Source organism: Littorina saxatilis, linkage group LG8 (genome assembly GCF_037325665.1).
Source record: "Littorina saxatilis isolate snail1 linkage group LG8, US_GU_Lsax_2.0, whole genome shotgun sequence".
In the NCBI taxonomy this organism is placed as follows: Eukaryota; Metazoa; Mollusca; class Gastropoda; order Littorinimorpha; family Littorinidae; genus Littorina; species Littorina saxatilis.
Genome location: NC_090252.1, coordinates 54696463 through 54723516, shown reverse-complemented (window position 1 = coordinate 54723516; position 27054 = coordinate 54696463). Strand labels below are relative to the sequence as shown.

Sequence of the window (27054 nt, the reverse complement as noted above, 5' to 3'; positions counted from 1 at the left end):
TAGAAGTGAACACACCCAGAGCTAAAAGTCACTGGCACTAACAACGCTCTGGAAGTGAACACACACAGTCTTTGGCGCTAATAACGGTACTTCTTTTCGTGTTTTCTTTTTTTTCTCTCTCTCTCTCTCTCTCTCTCTCTCTGGAAATCCTAAGTGTACTTACACATCGAGCAATTCCGCACGTCCGAAAGACCATTCAGCTTGCTTGGTCGGTCACATTTGTTTGCAACGCTTACTTCATACGTTCACGGCGAAGTGAATCGAAGAATATAACATGTTTGAAAATAACTCTGTATGAATTGCCTTTCTTTGCTTTTCCTGTACAGTACTCAGGCTTAAGCTACATGCGACATTGAGCGGCTTGTCTACCCAGGCGGTCGGTGATCCGTGGCAGTCAAATCAGGCGAATGACTGACATCCCAGTGAGAATTAGCTCCGATCTCCGCTTTCTGCATCAGGGCTTCCAACGCAGTGTGTCCCTGTGTGCTATACGCATTAGAAGCCGGAAACATGTAGTAACACATTCATGAAAATGTGTGGTATTGTGCCTGCAGTCGGGACTGATGCAATCGACTTCTATCTCCCATATAGAATCTGTAGAAAGAAAAACAATCGTCGATCGTTCTTTTTCGCAGACGAGGAAATGTCCTAGCTGCCGGATTTTTACTGACCCAAATTTACGGACTAAATTAAATCGATATGACAAATAACACTTTTGTCAGGCTCTCAAAAAACTGCCAACAGACCTCCTGGTTTTTGGACCCTCTAAAATTCCGCTTAGGGACCCCCTATGTAGAGCGCTGATGGGACCATGTGCACTGTCCGCTAAATAGAGCGCTGATGGGGACCCTGTGCGCTGTCCGCTAAATAGAGCGCTGATGGGGACCCTGTGCACTGTCCGCTAAATAGAGCGCTGATGGGGACCCTGTGCACTGTCCGCTAAATAGAGCGCTGATGGGGATCCTGTGCACTGTCCGTTAAATAGAGCGCGGATGGGGACCCTGTGCACTGTCCGCTAAATAGAGCGCTGATGGGGGCCCTGTGCACTGTCCGCTAAATAGAGCGCTGATGGGGACCCTGTGCACTGTCCGCTAAATAGAGCGCTGATGGGTCCCTGTGCACTGTCCGCTAAATAGAGCACTGATGGGGACCCTGCGCACTGTCCGCTAAATAGAGCGCTGATGGGGGCCCTGTGCACTGTCCGCTAAATAGAGCGCTGATGGGGACCCTGTGCACTGTCCGCTAAATAGAGCGCTGATGGGGGCCCTGTGCACTGTCCGCTAAATAGAGCGCGGATGGGGACCCTGTGCACTGTCCGCTAAATAGAGCGCTGATGGGGGCCCTGTGCACTGTCCGCTAAATAGAGCGCTGATGGGGACCTTGTGCACTGTCCGCTAAATAGAGCGCTGATGGGTCCCTGTGCACTCTCCGCTAAATAGAACACTGATGGGGACCCTGTGCACTGTCCGCTAAATAGAGCGCTGATGGGGACCCTGTGCACTGTCCGTTAAATAGAGCGCTGATGGGGACCCTGTGCACTGTCCGCTAAATAGAGCGCTGATGGGGACCCTGTGCACGGTCCGCTAAATAGAGCGTTGATGGGGACCCTATGCACTGTCCGCTAAATAGAGCGTTGATGGGTCCCTGTGTACTGTCCGCTAAATAGAGCGCTGATGGGTTCCTGTGCACTGTCCGCTAAATAGAGCGCTGATGGGGACCCTGTGCACTGTCCGCTAAATAGAGTGTTGATGGGGACCCTGTGCACTGTCCGCTAAATAGAGCGCTGATGGGTCCCTGTGCACTGTCCGCTAAATAGAGTGCTGATGGGGACCCTGTGCACGGTCCGCTAAATAGAGCGCTAATGGGGACCCTGTGCACTGTCCGCTAAATAGAACGCTGATGGGGGCCCTGTGCACTGTCCGCTAAATAGAGCGCTGATGGGGACCCTGTGCACTGTCCGCTAAATAGAGCGCTGATGGGGACCCTGTGCACTGTCCGCTAAATAGAATGCTGATGGGGGCCCTGTGCACTGTCCGCTAAATAGAGCGCTGATGGGGACCCTGTGCACTGTCCGCTAAATAGAGCGCTGATGGGGACCCTGCTCACTGTCTGCTAAATAGAGCGCTGATGTGTCCCTGTGTACTGTCCGCTAAATAGAGCGCTGATGGGTTCTTGTGCACTGTCCGCTAAATAGAACGCTGATGGGGACCCTGTGCACTGTCCGCTAAATAGAGCGCTGATGGGGACCCTGTGCACTGTCCGTTAAATACAGCGCTGATGGGTCCCTGTGTACTGTCCGCTAAATAGAGCGCTGATGGGTTCCTGTGTACTGTCCGCTAAATAAAACGCTAATGGGGACCCTGTGCACTGTCCGCTAAATAGAGCGCTGATGGGGACCCTGTACACTGTCCGCTAAATAGAGCGCTGATGGGTTCCTGTGCATTGTCCGCTAAATAGAGCGCTGATGGGGACCCTGTGCACTGTCCGTTAAATAGAGCGCTGATGGGGACCCTGCGCACTGTCCGCTAAATAGAGCGCTGATGGGGACCCTGTGCACTGTCCGCTAAATAGAGCACGGATGGGGACCTTGTGCACTGTCCGCTAAATAGAGCACGGATGGGGGCCCTGTGCACTGTCAGCTAAATAGAGCGCTGATGGGGACCCTGTGCACTGTCCGCTAAATAGAGCGCTGATGGGTCCCTGTGCACTGTCCGCTAAATAGAGCACTGATGGGGACCCTGTGCACTGTCCGCTAAATAGAGCGCTGATGGGGGCCCTGTGCACTGTCCGCTAAATAGAGCGCTGATGGGGACCCTGTGCACTGTCCACCAAATAGAGCGCTGATGGGGACCCTGTGCACTGTCCGCTAAATAGAGCGTTGATGGGGACCCTGTGCACTGTCCGCTAAATAGAGCGTTGATGGGTCCCTGTGTACTGTCCGCTAAATAGAGCGCTGATGGGTTCCTGTGCACTGTCCGCTAAATAGAACGCTATTTTTACATTTAGTCAAGTTTTGACTAAATGTTTTAGCATAGAGGGGGGAATCGAGACGAGGGTCGTGGTGTATGTGTGTGTGTGTGTGTGTGTGTGTGTGTGTGTGTGTGTGTGTGTGTGTGTGTGTGTGTGTGTGTCTGTCTGTGTGTGTGTAGAGCGATTCAGACTAAACTACTGGACTGATCTTTATGAAATTTGACATGAGAGTTCTTTGGTATGATATCCCCATGCGTTTTTGCCACTTTTTTGATAAATGTCTTTGATGACGTCATATCCGGCTTTTCGTGAAAGTTGAGGCGGCACTGTCACGCCCTCATTTTTCAACCAAATTGGTTGAAATTTTGATCAAGTAATCTTTGACAAAGCTCGGACTTCGGTATTGCATTTCAGGTTGGTGGCTTAAAAATTAATTAATGACTTCATTAAAAATCTGAAAATTGTAAAAAAAATATTTTTTTTATAAAACGATCCAAATTTACGTTCATCTTATTTTCCATCATTTGCTGATTCCAAAAACATATAAATATGTTATATTTGGATTAAAAACAAGCTCTGAAAATTAAATATATACAAATTATTATCAACATTAATTTGTCGAAATCAATTTAAAAACTTTCACCTTATTCCTTGTCGGTTCCTGATTCCAAAAACATATAGATATGATATGTTTGGATTAAAACACGCTCAGAAAGTTAAAACGAAGAGAGGTACAGAAAAGCGTGCTATCATTCTCAGCGCAACTACTACCCCGCTCTTCTTGTCAATTTCACTGCCTTTGCCGTGAGCAGTGGACTGACGATGCTACGAGTATACGGTCTTGCTGCGTTGCATTGCGTTCAGTTTCATTCTGTGAGTTCGACAGCTACTTGACTAAATGTTGTATTTTCGCTTTACGCGACTTGTTTTTTAAATTGAACAAAAACTTGTTCAAACGTCGATGCTGTGACTGCGTCGCTCAGTGAACTGTTCGAGCAACGTGTGGACATGCACACACTGCTTGCCAGTGATTGGCCTACGATATCACGTGTAGCTTGCCTCAATGTTCCCAAAGGAAATATTCCTCTCACAACCTACGAACACATGACATATGTATTTCCGGAATTGGTCTATTTCAAGTGGTGTCCTGGTTATGGACTAGCGCCTTGGGCTTTGCTAGAGGGGAGGCTTGCTTCGAATCAAAATCTAGTTGAACAACACTGACGGTCTCCTATTTCAAGTGGTGTCCTGGTTATGGACTAGCGCCTTGGGCTTTGCTGGAGGGGAGGCTTGCTTCGAATCAAGATCTATTTCCGGAATTGGTCTATTTCAAGTGGTGTCCTGGTTATGGACTAGCGCCTTGGGCTTTGCTAGAGGGGAGGCTTGCTTCGAATCAAGATCTAGTTGAACAACACTGACGGTCTCCTATTTCAAGTGATGTCCTGGTTATGGACTAGCGCCTTGGGCTTTGCTGGAGGGGAGGCTTGCTTCGAATCAAGATCTATTTGAACAGCACTGACGGTCTCCTTGTGAATGAAGTCACTACAGGGTCGGTTTTGAACACAGCTAAGAAACACAAAGTACGAAGGTGCCTCAATGATTTATGTAGTAGGTGCAATTCAAACGCATTGTATATGTTACAGTAAATTCATCAAACCAGTAATTTTGTAAATTTACTGAAATTTCCAATAAATTTGTAAATTTCCTGGGTGTCAAACTCAGTAAATTTGTAAATTTCTTGAATTTTTCAGTAAATTGGTAAATTTACGGAGTGAATTTACAAATTGACTGGTTTGATGAATTTACTGTAACATATACACTCATTGCCACATAGGAACAACGGACGTTTAACACAATCTTGTAGGCAGGCAGAATGTGTGTGTGTGTGTGTGTGTGTGTGTGTGTGTGTGTGTGTGTGTGTGTATGTGTGTGTGCGTGCGTGCGTGCGTGTGTGTGTGTGTGTGTTTGAGTGTGTGTGTGTGTGTGTGTGTGTGTGTGTGTGTGTGTGTGTGTGTGTGTGTGTGTAAAACAAAAGAGAGAGAGAGAAAGAGAGAGAGAGAGAGAGAGAGAGAGGGAAGGAGTAAGAGAGAGAGAGAGAGAGAGAGAGGGAAGGAGAGAGAGAGAGAGAGAGAGAGAGAGAGAGAGAGAGAGAGAGAGAGAGAGAGAGAGAGAGAGAGAGAGAGAGAGAGAGAGAGAGAGAGAGAGCATGAGAGGGGTAGTGGGGTCGATTGGTGTGGTAGTCCAGGCGCTTACTGCATTCGCCGTAAATGTCGCAGATCGCAGTGGTTTCACAATCCATGTTCGTGTCACAGATCTGGCCCAGCTTCAGCCCTGCCACACACCACATCATTAAAATCACAAGTCCAGTGCTCGACCAACTGAGCAACCCAGCCCCCAGTTTTATGCAACATGTTACATATGTGTTAGGCAAGCTGTAATAAGACAGACCTGCCCGACACCAACTCCCTGCAATCATATAGTTCTGTTAGAGATGTTGTAATAGACTTGACCGACACCAAATCCATGCAACCATCTAGCTGTGTTAGAGATGTTGTAATAACACAGACTTGCCCGACACAAAATCCATGCAACCATCTAGTTGTGTTAGATATGTTGTAACAACACAGACTTGCCCGACACCAAATCCATGCAACCATCTATTTATATGTTAGAGATGTTGTAATAGACTTGCCCGACACCAAATCCATGCAACAATATAGTTAGGTTGTATATGCTGTACATACTAAGACAGACCTGCCCGACAACACATCCATGCAATCACCTAGTTCTGTTAGACATTAGTAATGCTGCTATGTGGCATGCCAGAAATAGTTTAAACATTGTATGCAGGTTTTGCAGACGCAACGAAAAAAATGCTGTTTTTTGTTCTACTCTTCAAGAACTGTAACATTTGTACGTTATACTAAACTGTCAATGCTCATTCTTAACTCATTGTCTCCCAGGTATATCCGTACCCACTCATATGGCTCTATCTGACTTAGTACGGATATATCCGTACACACAGTCACTTCAGTCGCTTCCTATAACGTCCATCTAACGCCTGCATTCCAGCGTGTTGATACACACAGTTGCTGCACAGTTACTACAATGTTGAGTGACCTGCTGCAGCACAGCTTAATGCTATGTGGCATGCCAGAAATAGTTTAAACATTGTATGCAGGTTTTGCAGACGCAACGAAAAAAATGCTGTTTTTTGTTCTACTCTTCAAGAACTGTAACATTTGTACGTTATACTAAACTGTCAATGCTCATTCTTAACTCATTGTCTCCCAGGTATATCCGTACCCACTCATATGGCTCTATCTGACTTAGTACGGATATATCCGTACACACAGTCACTTCAGTCGCTTCCTATAACGTCCATCTAACGCCTGCATTCCAGCGTGTTGATACACACAGTTGCTGCACAGTTACTACAATGTTGAGTGACCTGCTGCAGCACAGCTTGTCTCGGCTAAAAACAAAAAACTTGGTCAACATAGGTGGGGTAGAAAGTGTCAATCAGACATGGATGATGTGTGGATTTCAACGCAAGAGTAATCTTTCAAAAGTGGACTGGTTCGCGTCACCGACAGCAAATGTCCCAGTACCATTGTGTCCCAGTACCATTGCGTCCCCAAAAAATGCCGTCTCATTGCGTCCCATTAAGCAATCCCATTGGGTCCCAATACCATTGGGTCCCAGTGCAATTGCGTCCCGTACCATTGCGTCCCAACAAAATTGCGTGTCGATAGGTCCAAAGAAAATTGCATCTCGATACGTCAAAATAAAGGAATCCCATTACGTCCCCGTACCATTACGTCCCAACACAATTGTTACTTGAGCAATGCTTGAACGCTGCGGTGGGCAGTGTGTGTGGGTGTGTGTGTGTGTATGGGGGGGGGTGAATGGGGAGGTGAGGTGGGCACAGTGAGGTGTGGGCCGCGGAAGAGGGGACCCGCGGAAGGGGGGATGGGGTACGTGAAGGGATGGGTGGGTGTGAACAGTGATTAAGGATGGAGAAGAGATAAATAAATAAATAGATAAATAGACATACACACAATCTGTTAAACACATGGATTTATCAGATATTTTGTTGGTCAGACAATTTTTAATTCATTATATTTAATAATCTGATGAAAGATAACAGGAAGTTGTGTTTCGTTCTGAAGCTAAATACAGCAGTCTTCAAGTGAAGAAGGATTGTTTCTTCTTTCAACTGAAATCACGGGACGAAAGTCTGAAGATCAATAAGATATGTAAGCGAAGAAAATTTCAAGCATGTCACGATAACGATTGTTTTCTTTATGTTAAATAGTTGAAAAGGATTAATGCCCATCACAATGTTGCAACAATAATGAATGTTTTAATGACCTTAATAAGTTGAAAAAGATTTATGTCAATCACACATTTTGTGATAATAATGAATGTTAAGTTTATTGTTCTATATTCGTATGCACCCCGGAAGACTAAGAACGAATCGAGTCAAATCTGATGTGACGAGACTGATCTATTGAGTTGAGATGTTTAGCTAAAAACTTGTCATGATAACTGGCCAATTCCTGTAAGATGTCTGATTCATTCATTTCATGTAAGTAGACGGGCGCTGTGGCGGGGTGGTAAGACGTCGGCCTCTTAATCGGAAGGTCGAGGGTTCTAATCCCGGTCGCTGCCGCCTGGTGGGTTAAGTGTGGAGATTGTTCCGATCTCCCAGGTCAACTTATGTGCAGACCTGCTAGTGGGTTATCCCCCTTCGTGTGTACACGCAAGCACAAGACCAAGTGCGCACGGAAAATATCCTGTAATCCATGTCAGAGTTCGGTGGGTTACAGAAACACGAAAATACCCAGCATGCTTCCTCCGAAAGCGGCGTATGGCTGCCTTAATGGCGGGGTAAAAACGGTCATACACTTACAATTCCACTCGTGTAAAAACACGAGTGTACGTTGGAGTTTAAGCCCACGAACGCAGAAGAAGAAGAAGAAGAAGAAGAAGATTTCATGTACGTTTGATATTGGATACGTTTTGAGTGCTTTAAAGTGGTGAAATAAATTTATTTTCATGCAAATTGAAAACATATTATCGCTTTTGCTTCTTGTTTCATCTGGAACCTATCGATGCATTTTTTTGGTCAATGTCCGTCCACATGTTTGTCCGACATCACCGGTACACATCTTTTTTTTTCATTTTTTTTTTCAAGGCTCCAATATTTATTTTGCACAAAGTGACAAACACAAAAGTAATCAAAAACACAATATTGTAAATCTGCTTCCTCTAAACTTACAACTGGTCAAGACGAGAGAAAAACAAGTCGCGTAAGGCGAAAATACAATATTTAGTCAAGTAGCTGTCGAACTCACAGAATGAAACTGAACGTAGTCCGCCGCTAGTGAAAGTGACGAGCCTGTTTGGCGCTGTAGCGGTTGCGCTGTGCTTCATAGCACGCTTTACTGTACCTCTCTTCGTTTTAACTTTCTGAGCGTGTTTTTAAAGCAAACATATCATATCTATATGTTTTTGGAATCAGGAACCGACAAGGAATAAGATGAAATAGTTTTTAAAACGATTTCGGAAATTTAATTTTAATCATAATTTTTATGTTTTTAATTTTCAGAGCTTGTTTTTAATCCAAATATAGCATATGTATATGTTTTTGGAATCAGAAAATGATGAAAAATAAGATGTACGTAAATTTGGATCGTTTTATATATATATAATTTTTATTTACAATTTTCAGATTGTTAATGACCAAAGTCATCAATTAATTTTTAAGCCACCAAGCTGAAATGCAATACCGAAGTCCAGCCTTCGTCGAAGATTGCTTGGCCAAAATTTCAATCAATTTGATTGAAAAATGAGGGTGTGACAGTGCCGCCTCAACTTTTACAAAAAGCCGGATATGACGTCATCAAAGACATTTATCGAAAAAAAGAAAAAAAGATCCGGGGATATCATTCCCAGAAACTCTCACGTCAAATTTCATAAAGATCGGTCCAGTAGTTTGGTCTGAATCGCTCTACACACACACACACACACACACACACACAGACAGACACACATACACACACACACATACACACACACACACACACACACACACACACACACACATACACACACACACACACACACACACACACACACATACACCACGACCCTCGTCTCGATTCCCCCCTCTACGTTAAAATATTTAGTCAAAACTTGACTAAATATAAAAATGTATGTTAATACACATTGTCACTAAATTAAGCAAAAATTAACAACTTTTGATTCAGACATATTTTATTTGATAATGATATAGTAATATTCATGTTTCACCTTTGGCAGGCTTGTCAGCAACAACTTACATAAACTTAAAAACATTGTCTGATTTTTCCTGTGAGAAAATAAAACCAGTAAAGAATGTGAATTGAGCTTAAAATGAAACAATGTCAACAACTTAAAAATGCATATGGAAAAGTGCAGTTTGCTTAATTTTCAAGTGAGAAAATATAACAAGTGAAGAAAGCGAATTGAGCTTAATTAAAACATATAATTATAAGTGCAGATTGGTTTGTTTTGGGGCACACCTTTTTTTCATTTTTTTTTCAGTTTCTTTATTTTTTATTTTATTATTTTTTTTGTTTTTGTCTTGCGGTACACATCTTTTTATTTTATTTTTATTTGTGAAATACTGCTATGTACCGACACGATTTGTAATAAAAGTGCGTTTTGTAATAAATGTATTACAAATCGTGTTCGGCTTACACAATTTGTATTACAAATCGTGTTGAACGCGTTTTGTAATACAAATTGTGTAATCCGAACACGATTTGCAATAAATTTATTACAAAACGCACTTTTATTACAAAACGTGTCGCTACGCTGCTACAGTAACATCTCAGAAATTAAATTCACTAGTATTGGGACCTAATAATGGCACGTAATTGAATTGGGACCTAATGGTACTGGGACGCAATGGTACTGGGACCCAATGGTATTGGGACGTAATGGTACTGGGACGCAATGGTACTGGTACGTAATGGTACTGGGACGTAATGGTACTGGGACGTACTGGTATTGGGACGTATTGACATGTAGCCCCACCGTCTAAGAACGCTCACTGCTCAATCTCTGTTCGTGTATAAACCATAAGCAGTAGGCTGTGCATGTGAGCTGCCGGAAATGAATATGTATTCACGACTTGCTTGCTTGACCTTTCGGATTTCATGGGGGCTGCCATTTTTTTTCATCTCCTTAGTGTGTTCCGGTTTGTGACGTATAAGAGCTTATCTGAAACCGGTTTAAAACACCACTAGGCGGAAACCAAAAATAATGACGGCCGCCTTTTTTCAAATAGCATTTTCAGAGATTGTACACAAAAACAACGCCCGAACGGAAAGATAGAATGTGGCTTTCGCTAGATTGCAAGTCACGCTTTTCACTTTTCCGATGAAGACAACCGCTGAGAGTGAGGAAACGACGCTGTTCGACTTCGAAATCTCCAGTCGCAGACGACCTTCGCTTTCGCAGTACAGTCTAAAGGCAGGTGCAATGTTACTCATTTCGATCAGCTCGTTTTCGTATATTTTTTTACATTCATATCAATTAGAATGATTGGAATCAAAGCAGGAATGACTTCGGCATGCAAATGCATTTATTTGGCGAAATCAGCACAGCAGTAAGCTAGATTCTTTCCCTTCAGTGTGTTTGCGTGACTGAATTTTGTCTTCAAGAATGTACCACTTGCTTGATTTTGATTGTTTGTTCAGCTCGTTGGCACGAAATTCATCTTGCTAAATATCCATTTGTTGAATGATAACGGAATAAGTGAAGTTCAAACATTTATCGGCTTGCAAAAACAATCGCAAGGGTAGATCTATCTGTTTCATTGACAGACAGATTTTCATTGAATTTCAAAAGCATAATGACTCGGTTTGCAGACTCTCTGATTAGATCTATCTTGTGTTTGTGTTCTTAGATTAATTGGCCATGTGGGCTGTTTACGATCATAACAATTAACATTGTGTTGGTTTGTGCTGGTGCAATCTGCAGGTCAAAGGGGATTGACCACATGGTGATGCAGTGATCAATGCAACTTGTGTTCACCACTCAACATTAACTTCTACCAATCTCAATGGCAAAACAAAAGGTACAGTAACATGCTTGTGATTTCACATTAAGTAATGTCTGTGGCGATCAACATAGTTTTTAACTCTAGTCTAACTGATCATGCTTATTAGTATTCAATTACATATATACGATACATTCTCCGCCCCAGCTCCACCCTCACCCCATAGCACTGCCACTCAGACTCTACACTACAGTCCAACAACTACACCTTTAAAAGCCCCCCCCCCCTCCCACCCTAGGTGCAACATATGTTGCCTTATGCACATGTGTGTGGTAATAGGGAGTGCTCTAATAGTTCCAGAACATACCCGACCACACTCATAGACAAGGTACCGACAAAGGAACTTTTTTTTCAGTCTCCATCAGGGGTGTCACCTAATGTATGCAGACTGAGGTGTAACGGACCTTTTAAGCAGCTACTGTACCACACATGTCATAATTGGTTTATTCTGTATTTGAAATTTGATCATGTGAACAGCCTCTTAAACTGAAAAGCTACAAGTACAAGGTCAACAACATAAACAGGTGACTGGAGACTCAGGCATTGAATTTTTTCAATATTCACAGCAATGTTTACTGTAAATTATGACAATGAAAAATTCAAAAAAAGTTATTACAGCTTTATATTGTTGGAGTTGTTTTCAAGTGTTTTTGTCTTCAAGTGTAATTGGGTATGTGGGAGGGGGGGGGGGGGTACATGTTTCTGGTGGGTCTGATGTTGATGATGTACGGTTGTTTTTTTGTTTTAAGGTTTCATGGGACTTAAAGCGTTCTTTTGACTTCTAGAGAGGTGCTAAGCCTGTTAAGATGGAAATGAAACAGAATAATTGATGATAAGGGTTATCACAAGACAGCAAGGATAATGTTGCATGCCTTTATTTTCAGTTTGAGGTTTGTTTTTATATTTAGTCAAGTTTTGACTAAATATTTTAACATCGAGGGGGAATCGAAACGAGGGTCGTGGTGTATGTGCGTATGTGTGTGCGTGCGTGCGTGTGTGTGTGTGTGTGTGTAGAGCGATTCAGACTAAACTACTGGACCGATCTTTATGAAATTTGACATGAGAGTTCCTGGGTATGAAATCCCCGAACGTGTTTTTCATTTTTTTGATAAATGTCTTTGATGACGTCATATCCGGCTTTTCGTGAAAGTTGAGGCGGCACTGTCACGCCCTCATTTTTCAACCAAATTGGTTGACATTTTGGTCAAGTACTCTTCAACGAAGCCCGGGGTTCGGTATTGCATTTCAGCTTGGTGGCTTAAAAATTAATTAATGACTTTGGTCATTAAAAATCTGAAAATTGTAAAAAAAAATAAAAATTTATAAAACGATCTAAATTTACGTTTATCTTATTCTCCATCATTTGCTGATTCCAAAAACATATAAATATGTTATATTCGGATTAAAAACAAGCTCTGAAAATTAAATATATAAAAATTATTATCAAATTTTTTTTTTCGAAATCAATTTAAAAACACTTTCATCTTATTCCTTGTCGGTTCCTGATTCCAAAAATATATAGATATGATATGTTTGGATTAAAAACACGCTCAGAAAGTTAAAACAAAGAGAGGTACAGAAAAGCGTGCTATCCTTCTCAGCGCAACGAATACCCCGCTCTTCTTGTCAATTCCACGTGTTCTGTGAGTTCGACAGCTACTTGACTAAATATTGTATTTTCGCCTTACGCGACTTGTTTTTACTATTTTTCTGATTAGTTATAATTCGCGTGAGAATATTTTAAGATGTTACCTTTTTCCCCTTCTTTTTTTTTCTTTTTACAATATTAGCTCATTGAGTCTGACAGGAACATAATTGAGGAATGCTTATAATTTCTTGGTCAGTTAAAAAAAACCAAAAAAAACCAACACTTGAAATGAAGTTTACCCAGGTTAAATTATGAGCATGTCTTAATTGGGATAATGCATTTACCACTAATTACAACGAGATATTTACTTAGAAAAACTGAAGTCATTCATAAACAATAATTATGATTACAATCACAGAGTAAGGGGAAACCATGTCATTTGATCTGGATCAGCAGCTGTAATCGTCTACTTGTCAAACCTGTCTGAATGTGCTTCTTTATTTCTGTATACTTAGTGTGAACGACGTTTAGGCATTTGCAGACTTATTATCGTATTGCTGTTGTTTGTTTGTGAGTTATGTTATGGTGTGACCTAAATTGTTCGGAATTTGTTGTGTATGTTCTAATTTGTAATTTGTTTCTCCATGACCCCAGAGGAACAGACTTCACATTAAAACCTTGAGACCCTGAAAATACTTGCATACTAAATGTTTGATGTGGGTTTTTGACTCACATGCGAAGCAAAAGTGAGTCTATGTACTCACCCCGTCCGTCCGTCCGTCCGTCCGTCCGTCCGTCCGTCCGTCCGTCCGTCCGTCCGTCCCGGCGTACGTCCGGAAAACTTTAACGTTGGATATTTCTTGGACAATATTAAGTCTATCAACACCTGATGTGGTCTGATGGTGTATGGTTACAAGATCTCAAAAAACATGTGCGGCAACTTGACCTCACTTCAAGTTCAAGGTCACAGGGGCCGTAATTGTTGTCTTAAAAACGACCATTTTTCACATTTTCGCATTTTCATCTGAAGTTATCGAGAATGGCAACCTTAGCTATGTATGCTATACAGGGCAATGTAAGCCCTATCTTTGGACATCAGTTTGGTTGACCTTGCTTCAAGGTCAAGGTCGCAAGGGTCCTTTAAAGTTGGATTGTATACATATTTTGAAGTGACCTTGACCCTGAACTATGGAAGATAACTGTTTCAAACTTAAAAATTATGTGGGGCACATGTTATGCTTTCATCATGAGACACATTTGGTCACATATGATCAAGGTCAAGGTCACTTTGACCCTTATGAAATGTGACCAAAATAAGGTAGTGAACCACTAAAAGTGACCATATCTCATGGTAGAAAGAGCCAAAAAGCACCATTGTACTTCCTATGTCTTGAATTAACAGCTTTGTGTTGCATGACCTTGGATGATCTTGACCTTGGGTCAGGGTCACATGTATTTTGGTAGGAAAAATGTGTAAAGCAGTTCTTAGTGTATGAAGGTCATGTAAAGGTCAAGGTCAAGTATGCGAGTCGTATGGGCTTTCCCCTTCTTGTTTTATTGGGGATAGGCAAGCTCTTGAATTGTGCAAGTCTTGAGAAACTGTCCAGTCTGATATGCTAGACAAAAAGCGTGATCCTAACATGTTAATAAGATGAATAGTTGATTAAATATGTGCAGCTCTACTTCGGCAGACCCATATGGCCAGTGTCACAGTGCAGGGGAGGTGAGTTCATTAATTAATGTTTTTGCCACCTTTTATGTGTTTGATGTCAGCCGTGATTACCCAATGATAACTTCAAAACATATTGCTGACTTGCGAAAACCCAACCATAAATTTGATGTAGTTGTGTATCCAGTCTAGAGGATAGAACATCTAATTCCGTGATAGCATAGCAATTTTGTGTACCTGACTAAATCTCTGCACATCACAATAACGTCTTACTTTATGATCAGATGATTCAATACCCCCTCCCCCCCTCTCCCCCCCCCCCCCCCCCCGACCCAACAACGAAGAGCAGGCACTACACACTCACATTGCTACCAACTCCACAATGGCATTACAGAATCAAGCATCCAGGAGACTCAAAGGATTCACCAGTGCTCTGAAGCTAGGGCTTAGAAGCTTCACACACAAATATTCCTTGATTTAAAAACAAAAATCAAAACATTGTTATTTTATTGTTGTCTTAATTATGTGAAAGCCTGACCAAATGTGCGACATTGAGGCAAACACGTTGGGGTGGGCCTTTAACCAAATACTCTGAAACCAGCAGCTACTTTAAGTAACTGTATTTGTGTTGTCATTATGTACTGCTTGCACTAAATGCATTTTCTTTATCTCCTCAGAATCGAGTCACCCAGAGAAAGACCACTGACATGCAGAGCGCACAGTAAAACATATACATGGCGTGCAAGTCGGTCGACAGGTGCCATTATCATCATAACAAGAGATGCAGATCATAGTTTCTTATGTTTTATGTTGGATGCGACTTTCGTGCATGTGCACAAGTCCCTAGATCTGCTTTAATTTTAATGTAGAATTTCATTATCAGATAATTTGAAACATTTTGTTTAATTAAATTGTAAATACGTCTAAGTTAGTTTGCAGCATTTTTTCTTTAGTGTTCTTCTATATACCCTTAAAACTAACACATAGTAAAAACAAATTGTAACAAGAAGTGTTTGTTCAAGGGAGATCATTTAAAGCTTCTTTTTATATTTAGTCAAGTTTTGACTAAATATTTTAACATCGAGGGGGAATCGAAACGATGGTCGTGGTGTATGTGCGTGTGTGTGTGCGTGCGTGCGGGTGTGCGTGTGTGTGTGTGTGTGTGTGTAGAGCGATTCAGACTAAACTACTGGACCGATCTTTATGAAATTTGACATGAGAGTTCCTGGGTATGAAGTCCCCGAACGTTTTTTTTCATTTTTTTGATAAATGTCTTTGATGACGTCATATCCGGCTTTTCGTGAAAGTTGAGGCGGCACTGTCACGCCCTCATTTTTCAACCAAATTGGTTGAAATTTTGGTCAAGTACTCTTCGACGAAGCCCGGGTTTTGGTATTGCATTTCAGCTTGGTGGCTTAAAAATTAATTAATGACTTTGGTCATTAAAAATCTGAAAATTGTAAAAAAAAATAAAAAATTATAAAACGATCCAAATTTACGTTTATCTTATTCTCCATCATTTGGTGATTCCAAAAACATATAAATATGTTATATTCGGATTAAAAACAAGCTCTGAAAATTAAATATATAACAATTATTATCAAAAATTTTTTTTCGAAATCAATTTAAAAACACTTTCATCTTATTCCTTGTCGGTTCCTGATTCCAAAAATATATAGATATGATATGTTTGGATTAAAAACACGCTCAGAAAGTTAAAACGAAGAGAGGTACAGAAAAGCGTGCTATCCTTCTCAGCGCAACGAATACCCCGCTCTTCTTGTCAATTCCACGTGCACTGCCTTTGCCACGGGCGGTGGAGTGACGATGCTACGAGTATACGGTCTTGCTGCGTTGCGTTGCGTTGCGTTCAGTTTCATTCTGTGAGTTCGACAGCTACTTGACTAAATATTGTATTTTCGCCTTACGCGACTTGTTTTTATATTTAGTCAAGTTTTGACTAAATATTTTAACATCGAGGGGGAATCGAAACGAGGGTCGTGGTGTATGTGCGTGTGTCTGTGTGTCTGTGTGTGTGTGTAGAGCGATTCAGACTAAACTACTGGACCGATCTTTATGAAATTTGACATGAGAGTTCCTGGGTATGAAATCCCCGAACGTTTTTTTCCTTTTTTTGATAAATGTCTTTGATGACGTCATATCCGGCTTTTCGTGAAAGTTGAGGCGGCACTGTCACGCCCTCATTTTTCAACTAAATTGGTTGAAATTTTGGTCAAGTAATCTTCGACGAAGCCCGGACTTCGGTATTGCATTTCAGCTTGGTGGCTTAAAAATTAATTAATGACTTTGGTCATTAAAAATCTGAAAATTGTAAAAAAAAATAAAAATGTATAAAACGATCCAAATTTACGTTTATCTTATTCTCCATCATTTGCTGATTCCAAAAACATATAAATATGTTATATTCGGATTAAAAACAAGCTCTGAAAATTAAATATATAAAAATTATTATCAAAATTAAATTGTCCAAATCAATTTAAAAACACTTTCATCTTATTCCTTGTCGGTTCCTGATTCCAAAAACATATAGATATGATATGTTTGGATTAAAAACACGCTCAGAAAGTTAAAACAAAGAGAGGTACAGAAAAGCGTGCTATCCTTCTTAGCGCAACTACTACCCCGCTCTTCTTGTCAATTTCACTGCCTTTGCTATGAGCGGTGGACTGACGATGCTACGAGTATACGGTCTTGCTGAAAAATGGCAGCTACTTGACTAAATATTGTATTTTCGCCTTACGTGACTTGTTATATTTAGTCAAGTTTTGACTAAATATTTTAACATCGAGGGGGAATCGAAACGAGGGTCGTGGTGTATGTGCGTGCGTGTGTGCGTGTGTGCGTGTGTGTGTGTAGAGCGATTCAGACTAAACTACTGGACCGATCTTTATGAAATTTGACATGAGAGTTTCTGGGTATGAAATCCCCATACGTTTTTTTCATTTTTTTGATAAATGTCTTTGATGACGTCATATCCGGCTTTTCGTGAAAGTTGAGGCGGCACTGTCACGCCCTCATTTTTCAACCAAATTGGTTGAAATTTTGGTCAAGTAATCTTCGACGAAGCCCGGGGTTCGGTATTGCATTTCAGCTTGGTGGCTTAAAAATTAATTAATGACTTTGGTCATTAAAAATCTGAAAATTGTAAAAAAAAATAAAAATTTATAAAACGATCCAAATTTACGTTTATCTTATTTTCCATTATTTGCTGATTCCAAAAACATATAAATATGTTATATTCGGATTAAAAACAAGCTCTGAAAATTAAATATATAAAAATTATTATCAAAATTAAATTGTCCAAATCAATTTAAAAACACTTTCATCTTATTCCTTGTCGGTTCCTGATTCCAAAAACATATAGATATGATATGTTTGGATTAAAAACACGCTCAGAAAGTTAAAACAAAGAGAGGTACAGAAAAGCGTGCTATCCTTCTTAGCGCAACTACTACCCCGCTCTTCTTGTCAATTTCACTGCCTTTGTCATGAGCGGTGGACTGACGATGCTACGAGTATACGGTCTTGCTGAAAAATGGCAGCTACTTGACTAAATATTGTATTTTCGCCTTACGCGACTTGTTTTAATCTGTAAAATTGCGTAGTGACATCCTCCAAAAATAAAATGTCTCAAGAATAAAGGTATTTACACGGGTTGTCTACCTATTTCTTGATAGCATTGCTTTTAAGTATAACTTTTTTCTCAGAATATATTACTTATAAGTTTTATTCAAGGGAGGCAATAACATTTTTTTACAAAAATGTATCCCCAAGAAGTGTGTTTGTCTTGTGATTTGAGAGCTTTAGCACTGAACGCTTTGCATCCTGGTGTGAATAGCATTGAAAAGCTTGCATCTTGCTAATTTAGAGCAGTAGGATAGAAAGCTACTCCACAATCTTCTTTTATATTCTGTGCCTTTATTTGTATATTTTGTATGTATAGACCGTACTAGAGACCAGTCTTTCACCGCCGTATAATTGATCTGGAAATCTCCGCTAAGCAGTTCAATAACATAATGTGTATAATGCTAAAGCATTGGAGCTACTCCACTCAAAATATGTCTAACTACGTACTCGTACTCTCTCCCTAACATAGCACTTGTTCATGCAAAATTGTTTGCGGATTAGTAACATTTGCGTGAAATATTAATTGCGATTTGTTTGATTTTTAGAAAATGACGTAATCTTCAAAATAGATGAGTGTTTACTGAAGCGATACACTTATTATACAAGTTAATAAGAATGGTTTGTAAGATCAAATACAAATCAGCAATACAACTGCTGTCGACAGATTACCCCCCTTGACTTCTCTGTCTGTTGGGTCAAACTACGAGACAGTTCTCTTCTAGTGGCTCCATAGCATGAGATACAGGCTCTGAGGCAGAAGCTGCTTCGTTCTGAACTTGAATACATCGGTTCCTCTCAGTTACATATGGCCTTTTAATTCCTTCTTCCGTTTCAATGAAACAGGTAATCAAGCCTCTGAGTGTTGCATACTGTATCAAGTTCTGGTGTATTAGCGATCGAGAAGTTTACGAGGTAGTTGTAGAATCGATGTTTGTACCTTTCTGGTCAGTTATCACGAAATAAAAAAACCAAATGACATGTATGCAACATAAGGGATTGATAAAAGGCTAAGAAACTCGATGCCTCACCTGTCTCCGTTGATATTCTTTATCGTTCATAGCATATAGCAATACCATTTGTTGTGTAGAATCAATATGTTATTTTTTCTGAAATAAAATATTCATGAAGAGGGTTCAATTCTGATCGAGTGAATATATGTGTCGAAAGCTGAATAAAGCAATGCGTTTGTGTCTGTGACTGGTGAAGTAGAGCTGAGGATGTAAGCTTAGTTGGTTTTATCACACACACACACACACACACACACACACACACACACACACACACACACACACACACACACACACACACACACACACACACACACACGACCCTGATGTTTGTCAAAAATGTTGCATGTTCCTGCTTCACAAACAAATGCCTGCACAAAAGCACACAAATGTACACGTACCTACCTACATACCCGTGCAAAAAATCTACCACTGGCACTGCAACATCACAGCCCCACACATTTATCCAAGGTTTGTCTGAATATTTAATACTGGCAATCTTCGTACTGAACGGGGAACTCTACTTTCATGGCGTATGTGGTCTAGGTCTCATTTTATACATGCTAAACCACCCTTTCAAAATAAAAAGCCACAAATCGTGTAAGCTAATCGACTAAACAAAAACCAGACACGCGAACAAACAAAAAACGAACACTTTGATTTTCAACAAACTCAATAACAGAGTTAGGTAACTATGCCATGCAAGGAACATTTCTATTGAATTTGGTCGATGCTTAGATCCAGAAAAACACCAGCTCACTTTATGGGGGAAAATTGCGATTTGAATAGTGCTGTTTCATGAGTTCTAGATCTAGACTGACAAGGTAGTAGAACATTTATTTTTAGCTGGCAAAATCGAACTTGCCCTGCAGTCTCCTTAAGTCGAACCGCTTTCCCTGCCACCGGGGGTGGCAGTTTGGCGGCCGGGGGAGGGCCGTAGTCGGCACACTGGGAGTCGAACTTGACGAAATGGCTAAGGCCTAGTACGATAGCTTCTCTCCGGATTGACGTACAAACAGCGTCAGGGCCGCTTCAAACTTACATACGGATAACGATTCATATCCCCAGTTTCTCATGTTAGTAACCACTGGCTATTTGTCAGATGTGTCGTTCTCCCACATTTGAACGATGCTGTAGTGCGAGCCGGTCAAAATGCCCTTTAGTTGTCAAACCACGTTCTCTTTTTCTTGTTACCAACCTCAAGTTTTTCCGCGCAAACTGTTTTGCGTTCCGGACCGGAACCACAGAATTCTGTGACCGGAACACACCTTGGAGATGAACATTGCTTATTTCTGATTGGACAATGATGCCGACGCCCACATGACCCTAACTACAATGTCAAGGTCGGAAAGTCGTGAATACAACAACAGTGTAATTTGAAGCTTTCAGCTTTCTAAATGCCTGCTAATTCTATCATTTATGTGTGCATTCTTCTCCCGAACTCGGCGTATGGCTGCCTAAATGGCGGGGTAAAAACGGTCAAGCAAGTAGAAGCCGTGGGAGTTTTAGCCCATGAACGGAACAAACATGTGTTCATTCTGCCAGGATACTTTTGTTGTTGTAAAACGCTCTCTGGCACGTCTGATTGTTAGCAATAGTACTGTTTGTTCATGCTACTAAAAAAAAAAAAAAAAAATCTTGCTACTCGTGTTTGACTGACTGGCCGAACGAAGGTGTGGCGATTGGCTGGAAGGCGACAATGCACCCCCCCCCCCCCCCCTTCACGGCGCATTGGCAAAAAGATGCACGCATCCACCCCACCCCTCTCCCTTTCACATCTGTGTTTGTATAGTTTGCATTAAAGACCTACTGCACGTTTGCGTGGTGGGGTCGCACGTAGTCCCTGTGATACACGACGAAGGATTGTCTACACAGTTTTCGCCTTTGGCAACACCTGAGACAGAACACGGCAAAAAAGTACATTGCACATGGTTTTTATGAACCGAACATGACCCCGTTGTGACCCCGACATTTGACGAGGGTCAATAAAACTTGGGTCATGTTGGGAGATCATCAAACCCTAGACGTGTGCAAAGTTTCAAAGCTCTATGTTCCAAAAAACATCCGAGATAATCCCAACTTTAATTTTGTTGGCTATAGATGGCCGACCGGACGGCCTAAACACATACTGTTAATTACTAAGACTCTCCTGAGTACTCAGGGGAGTCAACAACGGGGGATTGCTTCTGTCAGTATAATGGTGGTTCACTCAGGCAAACAAAGTGTTAAATATGACGAATTCAGTGCAGTCCCACCTACTCACCAACACACGCATAAGTCACGCACAACACACATACACAAACACATCACACACAAACACAACACCCAACCTCATCCCTGTCCCTAACCCACTCCCAACCACAGACAAACGCAACACATACGCAACACCATATCACCTGCCCCCCCCCCCAAAAAAAAAAAAAAAAAAAAAAAACACACACTCCCAACCACACACAAACGCAACACATACGCAACACCATATCACCTGCCTCCCCCCCAAAAAAAAACCAACAACAACAAAGAAACACTCCCAACCACACACGAACGCAACACATACGCAACACCATATCACCTGCCCCCCCCCCCCCCCCCCACCAAAAAAAAAAAAAAAAAAAAAAAATCCCAACCACACACCAGCACCAATCAATATTCACCACAAGCGAGGGTGTCTGGTTCGGGGGCGAAGCCCTGCTTGCATATGCAGAGACCGGTGGTCGTGTTGCAAACGGCGTTTTGATCCTCACACGATGTGCCGTCCGAGCACTTCCCGTGCACCTTCCCTGTCACGGGCTCTGTTGATATACGAAGCGAAATTAATGCATTTAGTCAAGCTGTCAAACTCACAGTATAATATTGATCACGCTGCATTTCGCTAACACAACGCTGTGCCAATGCCCGCGACCCAGACTGAAAGTGGTGGCATATTCACATAGAAAACGTGAAGTCATGCAGTACAGAACAGAAGCGTACAGTGCGTCAAAGGAACACGCCTTTTTTCCTTTTTTTTCTCTAAGCTTGTTCATAATTCAAACTTAATATATCTATATGTTTTTGGAATCAGGAAATAGACGGGCGCTGTGGCGGGGTGGTAAGACGTCGGCCTCTTAATCGGAAGGTCGAGGGTTCGAATCCCGGCCGTGGCCGCCTGGTGGGTTAAGTGTGGACATTTTTTCTCGATCTCCCAGTTCAACTTATGTGCAGACCTGCTAGTGGCTTATCCCCCGAAAATATCCAGCATGCTTCTTCCGAAAGCGGCGTATGGCTGCCTGAATGGCGTGGTAAAAACGGTCATACACGTACACATTCCACTCGTGCAAAACACGAGTGTACGTGGGAGTTTCAGCCCATGAACGCAGAAGAATAAGAAGAGGAATCAGGAAATGATAAAGAATCATGTTTGGATCGATTACTAGAATTGTATCTGTAACCGTAACATTTTGTTTTGACCCAGTTGCATCAAAATTGACAGCATGGATACTTGGCTAACACAACAAAATGTGGTCATCACTAGTCTAGCCAAGACTAGCCTACCCCAAAGACACTAATCTGTGAGCTCAAATCAAGCATGTTCATGTTGTGACCTTGAAATGTGACCAAAACAAGCTACATTTTTGTGTGAACCGAATAATTATGACCCCGCTGTGATCCCAACATTTGACGAAGGTTAACCAAATGGGGTCATGTCGGGAGATTATCAAACCCCAGGGCCCGTATGCATGAGGACGAAGTCAGCAACACTGGAAGTGGGAACTCCCGAAGTTTAACTTTCCAACTGTTCACTATGCATGAACGCTGGAGTCAAGGTCGCGAAAATTGGGGGAATCCTAACTAGTACGCATGCGTTTGTTAACGGTAAGCTTGCCACCAGAAGAAACAAATCTCATCGCGAGTTCAAAAAGGCGAACGTTGAGCGCGCAGTAGTACTAACAGCGTTATTGCTGTTGTTCTTTTGAATGGTTAAACGAAAGGGTCGGTTCAAACCTGTGAAGATTGTCTTGGAATCGAATGACTGTCTATGACAAATGACTTTGTTGACTTGAATGTTTGGAGAAGAGTACATGATTATGTTGAACTTTTTTTTTTTTTTGTCAGCTGCTTGCTTCAATCCTTTTTTTTTTGCGGGCAGTATCCCTCTTCATTGATCTTTTTTTCTTTTCTTTTTTTCTGCTTTTTATATTAATTTTTCTACTTTAAATGTCCCTATATCGTCCACAATAATATTTCTAAATGTATTTTAAACACGCCAACAAAAACTGCCTTTACGGTATTTTTTAATAATCATATTAAATTTACAAATCACTTTATCCTCAATGCATTTCCAAGTGAACATAATTTTGGGGCACACACAAAAAAAAAATCAGTATAATCAATTTCGTTCTCCCAAGAAGTACAACAATTACTGTATGTTGAACTTGTGTTTACTAATTTTATATCGGTAAAACTCTTTGTTGGACAAACATAGATTGGTTATAGAGAAACTTTGGGTTACTAGTAAAGTTTAAAAGGAAGAACATTATGCAGTAGACCGTAAATAACTAAGTTTAGTGACTTGTTCCTTATTTATTGGGGAAATGTCTGTCAAGAAGTTTACAAAAAGACAATCGATGCATGGTTATGTACAGTTAAAAGTCAAGATTCGATTTTTTTTTAAAGCATAGGACAGTTTCTTTACGCGTTTAAAAAAAATTAACACAGAGGCAAAACCCGGTTGTTGCAGTCTGAATGCAATTGAGGTAGAAAAAGGTTAATACAAAAAAAATTAATATTTGTAGCTCCCAGCGGGACTTGAACCCAGAGCGTCGGATTGAAATTCCGAATCCGTAACCACTGCACTATGCTACTCGTCTAGAAAAAGCACTATGCAAAGATGTGTTATCACTTATTCAGTCGTGGTAGTTTGAAAGCTCACCACCATCGCCGAATGACTCGAGCACGTTTTTTTCGGTCAGTAAATGATCGTACTGTCGGTTTTGAGCCCCGCTGTTTCAAGCTTTTCACCTAAATTAAACAAGAATGTCACAGTTCGTGTCTATGGTGCAAGGTAGCCGACCGTCTCATTGTAGCCAAGTTACGACAGTTGCTCGATTGACGCATTTCACGTCTTCAATATTGTGTCTGAGCTCATTTCCCAATGAGCTGCCTTTTAAACCGGAATGTCATATGCAATTGTAGCATGCGTTGGAGTTTGTTTTTTTAGATGGGTAAGGACTTTTAAGATGCGGTATCGTCGTAAAAATGATGAAATTAACTTTGAAAGTGGGAACTTCGGAAGTTGCACGAGCTAACTTGAACACCGAAGTAGTGGCTTCGAGAGTCCTGAGGTCAAGGTCGAGCAAATCCCAAATAGTGCGCACGCGTTTGTAAACCTTAGGCTTGGCGACCAGAAGAAACAAATCTCATCGCGAGTTCGTAAATGGGCGAACGTTGATCGCGCTGTAGCTTTTACTATAGTTGTTGTTTTTGACTGGTTGAACGAAATGGTCTGTTCAAAGCTGTGATGATTGTCTTGAAATTGAATGACTGTCTGTAATAATGATTTTGTTGACCAGAATGTTGGGGAGAATAAAACTTTTTTTGTTTATGTGGTAGCGAAGTCGGTTATGTTAAACCTCTTTTTTTTAAATGATTGTGTATCGGTGAAACTGTTTGGTTAGAGCGAAAGTTTTGGGCTACTGGTCAATTAAAAAAAGGCAGAACTCAAGGTTTTGGGAGAATCAAGATATAAGGTGTAGTGAAAAGAAGATAAGTTCAGTACCTTTCATATTAATTGGGAAAATGTGTGTCCAAATATTTACAAAAGATAAATTGTTTTACTTAGGTGTTAGTAAATTATGTTTGTCCTCGTTAAAGGTGGTCTTCTACATTTTTGCTTTTTTTCAATAATCTTATGGTTAGATTTCGATACTAAATTATGTCAAATGATGAATGAATCATGGGGAAAAAAGTTATAGAAAATTTTATTTTTATTTTTGGGTAGCGTGACTCACGCTTCCAATATTTTGTTTTCTGTTTGCTGAGAACATGTGCTTTGCCTAAAAATACTGACCAATCAAATTCATGTCACTATGCTTATAGCCACGCCCAAACACGTGCAGCAACAGTTTGACACTGGAGCGCTATCCACGCTTTTTTTAAACGCACGAAATGCACGGGATTTGAGAGGAGTTTTGCGCTTGGCATTTTCCAAATAAGGATATCCTGCTATGAGTACTGCGCTGGAATACTACAATAAATTTTCAAACGGCTACACTGGCTTCGTCTTTTCTGATCGAAAGGGGGTGTATTGTTGATATTTGTAGATAACAGACTCTGCATCTTAATGGTCAAATGGCGATTTCGGTATAAAAATGTAGACAAGGACCTTTAATTGTGAACAGGATGTATGTTTATGTAAAGTTGAAAGTCATGATTGGATTTGTTAATCCTACGCGCGTGTGTGCATGTTTATTAGACATAGAACACTTTATTATCTCAATTTCGAGAAACTCGGGTGTGGTGAATCACAACAAACAACATAAAACGTAAGAAAATAAATAAAATATCGAGGCTCAAATAATCAGCTCATAATAGTGTGTGTTTTTTTGGGGGGTGTGTGTTCTTTTCTTTTCTTTCTTTATTTGGTGTTTTACGTCGTTTTCAACCACGAAGGTTATATCGCGAGGGGGTGTGTGTGGGGGGTGGGGGTGCACACACACACACACACACACACACACACACACACATATACACACACGCGCACGCGCACACAAACAAACGCACAATTATATCCGCACACACGCACGCACAGGCACTCGCACAAATACACACAAACACTTTCACACACATGCACACGCACGCACGCACACACACACACACACACACACACACACACACACAATCAAACACACACCCTTCCCCACACACACACACATGTGCGCGCGTGCACTGCAAACGAATGAATGAATGAACAGACGCACACCTACACACGCACGCACGCATGCACACACGCGCACACACACACGCACACATACACTCTCACACAAACACACAGGCACACACAGACGCCCATTTACATAGAAACACCCCCCCCCTATAAGCGGGGATGAAATTTTAAGAGTGGTGGCCAGTGACCCAGAACGAACAAAAGTCAAAGCTGGCAACTCAGGTTTGTATTAGTATTGTATTCAGGGAAATTTACACGAAATGCACGCACGAGATACGACTTTTCTGTCTATTTTCTCTCTTTGGAACTTTCAGTTGCGTTAGATCGGTTTTATATGAAAAACCGAAGAAAAGCCCTGCTATTTTGCACTGAGAAACTTTGGAAGCAGCGTGTTTACTCCTGGGTTTCGCTGTAGTACAATTACCCTCACTTACTTCCTCGCTTGCTTCAAAAGTAAGCACTTTTTCCGTCCCATGCATGCGAAATTGAGGATGTACTTCCGATGTCGCTCAAAACGTAGGAAGTTGTCGCAAACTACCATCAATTACTTCCTCGCTTTGCTTCGATGTAAGCCCTTCTTCCGGCCCATGCATACAAAAGTGAGGCAAGTTCTTCCGATGTCACTCAAAACTTCGGGAGTTTTTGCGAACTTCCCCCATAAGCATACGGGCACAGATGTGTGCAACGTTTCAAAGCTCTACCTTCAAAAACGTCTGAGATAACCACAGCGGTAAGGTGTTTGTCTACGGACGCGCTAACACTGATCATTCCTTAGACTCTCTTGATTACTCAAGGTAGTCAAAGAAGAAAACAAAACGTCTTGGGATATGATTCTCAGGAACTCTCATGTACAGTTTCATGAAGATCGGTTCAGTGGTTTTCTCTGAATCGCTCTATACACACACACACACACACACACACACACACATATACACACACACACACACACACACACACACACACACACACACACACACACACACACACACACACAAAGACACGCATACACCACCACCCATAAAACATGTTGTCATCATTTTCACGAGTTTTCATTCACACACACACACACACACACACACACACACACACACACACACACACACACACACACACACCTGGTAAATAAATCTCATGTTC

At 41.3% G+C, this 27054-nt stretch overlaps 1 protein-coding gene across 1 annotated transcript in view; it reads right to left on the bottom strand.

Annotated features, from left to right (window-relative positions):
• LOC138974383 (prion-like-(Q/N-rich) domain-bearing protein 25) overlaps positions 1–27054 on the bottom strand; it is a 152771-nt gene that overhangs the window by 47244 nt on the left and 78473 nt on the right. Inside the window, exons 9-11 of the mRNA XM_070347100.1 lie at positions 21650–21787; positions 20806–20889; positions 5224–5301 (exon numbers count right to left, since the gene is read on the bottom strand). Of these exons, the coding sequence (XP_070203201.1) occupies positions 5224–5301; positions 20806–20889; positions 21650–21787 (300 nt within the window). The remainder of the gene's footprint in view (positions 1–5223; positions 5302–20805; positions 20890–21649; positions 21788–27054) is intronic.